The sequence below is a fragment of the Vulpes vulpes genome, chromosome 12 (genome assembly GCF_048418805.1).
Source record: "Vulpes vulpes isolate BD-2025 chromosome 12, VulVul3, whole genome shotgun sequence".
In the NCBI taxonomy this organism is placed as follows: Eukaryota; Metazoa; Chordata; class Mammalia; order Carnivora; family Canidae; genus Vulpes; species Vulpes vulpes.
In genome coordinates this window covers 68,698,075-68,701,737 of record NC_132791.1, presented here as the reverse complement: position 1 = coordinate 68,701,737, position 3,663 = coordinate 68,698,075, and the positions used below count along the sequence as shown (strand labels likewise).

Genomic DNA, 3,663 nt, shown 5'->3' with positions numbered 1-3,663 from the left:
TTCGGCTCAGGTCATGATCTCGGGATCCTGGGATGGAGACTCCTATCAGGCTCTGCACTCAGCACAGAGTCTGCTTGAGATTTTCTCTCCCTCTGCCCCTCCTATCTTTCTCAAATATATAAATAAACCTTCAAAATAAATGAACATTGTAACGTACTTTAGCATAAACTGAATATAAACTATACAGTGCTGCCAGCTTTTGAATTTACAGTGTCTTGGAAATTTTTTCACGTTAACGCAGAGAGAGCTCTGTCTGTCACTGCTATCAAGGGCTAGCAGGATTAAGGGTCACTTAGCTCTTCTCTTAATAGTGAGCATGTAGGTAGTTAACAGTTTTTGCACTCTTTATGCGAGGGAATATCCTTCATGGGCCATTGTGTTTTACCTGGAGAGTTTGTCTTAAAGAAGACACTGTGGGGGGGAATTCGTGGTTCAGTCTTCCAAGTCACTGACGCGGTCTTTGGCAGTGTCGGACACCTGCTCTCACCACGGGCTGGGTGCTCGCTGCGCCGCACCTGCTGCCCCCAGTGCGGGAGCGCGAGGGTCGGGGCGCGGGGCCCGGGGCGCGGGGCCGGAGCGCGGGGCTGGAGCGCAGGGTCGGAGCGCGGGCCCCAACCGTCCACAGCCCCCGCCTGGCCCAGCAGCCATGGGGGCGTCGGTGCGGCTCCTGCGGGCAGTGCTCATGGGCCCCCCGGGCTCCGGCAAGCGCACGGTGGCTTTGCGCATCACCAAAGGCTTCCAGCTGAAGACGTTCTCCAGCGGGGACCTGCTCCGAGACAACCTGCTGAGGGACACAGAGATCGGTGTGCTGGCCAAGGTTTTCATGGAGCAGGGGAAGCTCATCCCGGACGACATCATGACCCGGCTGACCCTTCACCAGCTGAAAACCTTCACCCAGGAGAGCTGGCTGCTGTGCGGTTTCCCCAGGACGCTGCCACAAGCGGAGGCCCTGGAGAGAGCTTATCAGATACACCTGGTGATGAGCCTGAACGTGCCCTCGGAGGTCATCAAGCAACGCCTCTCTGCTCGCTGGATCCATCCGAGCAGTGGGCGCGTCTACAACCTGGAATTTAACCCTCCCAAAGCCATTGGCCTGGACGATCTCACTGGCGAGCCTCTGGTTCAGCGTGAGGACGACAGACCAGAGACGCTTAACCAGAGGCTGAAGGCTTACGAAGACCAAACCAAACCCGTCCTGGAATATTACCGGGAAAAGGGGGTGTTGGAGACTTTCTCCGGAACGAAAACCGACCAGATCTGGCCCTGCGTGCGTGCTTTCCTGCAAACAAAAGTTCCCCAAATAGACCAGAAAGCATCGGTTACTCCATGAGGACAAATGCTTGCAGTCAGCAAGCTGAGCATAATCTCTTCTTCCTTTCTTCTGTTAGAAGTTCCTCGTTCTAAGGCTCCACCGTGTATGAAGTCCTTGAAAGTTAAATTAGTTTCATTTCTCCAGATTTTATTTTGGATGCTAAGGATGATGCCAAATGAGGCTCATGCTGAGATTTGTCTTTGGAAATTGCCTAGTGTGTTTTATCCAGCTATGGGTACACGATACAAAAACATCAGAGATGTCCGAGCTTAAAACATCCTTGTAGAGCAAAATTAAAAGAGCAATTGGTAGTAATCTGACTTCTGCTCAGGCGGCAAAAGTGACTCGTTTCATATCTTTCTGGAAAAGTAAAAAAAAGTTACATTATACCAATTTGGAGACAATATCTCATCAGAGGCCTTTGTGTAGCCAGATGCCAAAAAAGACGTTTCTAGCACATGGGACATGGCTTTGTGAGATGCTGTATCTATAAAATTCCAGATAAAAATAACTGGATTTACAGATTGGGTGCAGCATGCAGATTTACTGCTGCCTTTAAACTAAGAAACCTAGAAGGTGACTGTTTAAGCTACATTTTGTTGTTAAACATACTTTCAGTTCACTTAGAATTTTCAAGTTGCTATCAAAGTGTATCAAATAACATTTAGGAAAATATTACTTTAATGTGACTTGTTTTCTTCTGAAAATATATGGGCACTGAGGAATACGACTTATGTTAGAAATTGGCATTATGATATAAGCTCTTGGATAAGCACCAAAGTTGAATGCATGTTTTTAATGGAAAAAAAATGCAATTGACATCTTAGATTTCCAGAGGTGGGGGGCGGCGGGGGTAAAGAAATGTGTGCCTTATGATCTACTTGCCAGTTCTTTTTGATGGTCACGCCTTGAAGAGTAACAAAGTCCTTTTTGAACAAAGAAGAAAAACTCGTGACACTACAGAAAATGCGCATGCTTGGTCATTAAAGAGATGGAAATGGAACAGGCTGACCTGGTGGGAAATTTCCTAGACAGATACAGCAGTCATAATTAGTAACAGGTGTAGCAATAAAAAAAGCTTTCTATGAGAGGTAAAAAAGCTCCAGGAAGGTGAGTTTGCTGAAGGTGGAGTTCTTTATTCTGGATGGAGAAAATTGATACCTGGGATTGCTCACTGCCATCCTCTCCCAAGAGGAGAAAGTCCTGTCAGTGTGTGTCATCTGACCACATTTTTAAATCCTGATTTTTTATTCCTTTGTGGGGCTGGGAGGACACATGCTCATGTGCCGTTGCCTGGTAGGAGTGGAGCAGTAGGAAAGAGGTAGAGGAGAAACACACGTATCTTCAATGGCATATTTATTCTTTATTTCAGTTGGTGCTAAATCAAATGAAACAAGTTCTTGTTGGACAGGCTGTTATTAACTGCTTTCGAAAACGTGGCCCATTTCACCCCAGGCACTTAAAATATACACCCAAGCAAGTGTGTCTTATACATTTGGGAGAAAAATTCGCTTTACCTTCTTTGGATTGTATTTTTCATTCGTTGTCAGTTTTTCAAAATGGACCAAGTCTTTTTAAAAGGGTTACAGAAAACATTTCATTCTTCAAAACACTTTCTATAACAACCTCCTTGGATATTACGTGCTTTCCAAGAGAGAGAACTACTCAACTTAGGCATTATCTCTAGTCACTAGGTTATAAGACACATGTTAGTCTTTGTCACAATAAAATTACATTTCAGAAAAAAATAGTTTCATCTGCTGCTTCAGTTTTTGCAAGGATCAATTTTTCATCTCCATGACCTCTAGTTGATTTATTTGTGATTGCTTTATCCTCACACAGCGGAGAAATTTACTTATGCTTATTTTTCTAATTGAAGCCCAGTTGACATATAATAGCTCCAGGTAGACAACACAATGATCTGACAATTCCACACATGACACAGTGCTCCTCCCCACAATAAATGTAGTCACTGTACAATGTCATCACAGCCTTGTTGACTATATTTGCCATGCTGTATTTTTCATCCTTGTGAGTGACTGACTTTGTAACTGGAAATTTGTGCCTCTTCTATCCCCTTTCCCCAATTTGCCCATCCCCTCCCTGCCCTTCTGGTTTGTTCTCTGTATTTACGGGTCTGTTTCTGTTTTTGCTTGCTTGTTCATCTGTTTTGTGTTTTAGATTCCACATATAAGAGAAATCATATGGCATCTGTCTATGTGTCTTTCTCTGGCTTATTTTTTTTTAAGATTTTTAAAATGCATTTATTCATGAGAGGCAGAGAGCGAGGCAGAGACACAGGCAGAGGGAGAACTGATGTGGGACTGATGCAGGGAGCCTGAGTGGAACTT

At 44.9% G+C, this 3,663-nt stretch overlaps 1 protein-coding gene across 2 annotated transcripts; it reads left to right on the top strand.

Annotated features, from left to right (window-relative positions):
* The first annotated feature begins 646 nt into the window (after window positions 1–646).
* On the top strand, window positions 647–1,330 carry LOC112932420 (GTP:AMP phosphotransferase AK3, mitochondrial-like). 2 transcript variants are annotated; one of them, XM_026015349.1, is made up of 2 exons: window positions 647–805; window positions 902–1,330. In XM_026015349.1, exons 1-2 carry the CDS (start codon window positions 647–649, stop codon window positions 1,328–1,330), a joined length of 588 nt encoding a protein of 195 aa, XP_025871134.1. The 2 variants fall into 2 exon arrangements, with proteins under 2 accessions (XP_025871134.1, XP_025871133.1); XM_026015348.1 differs by having other exon boundaries at window positions 647–1,330.
* Window positions 1,331–3,663: the final 2,333 nt, after the last annotated feature.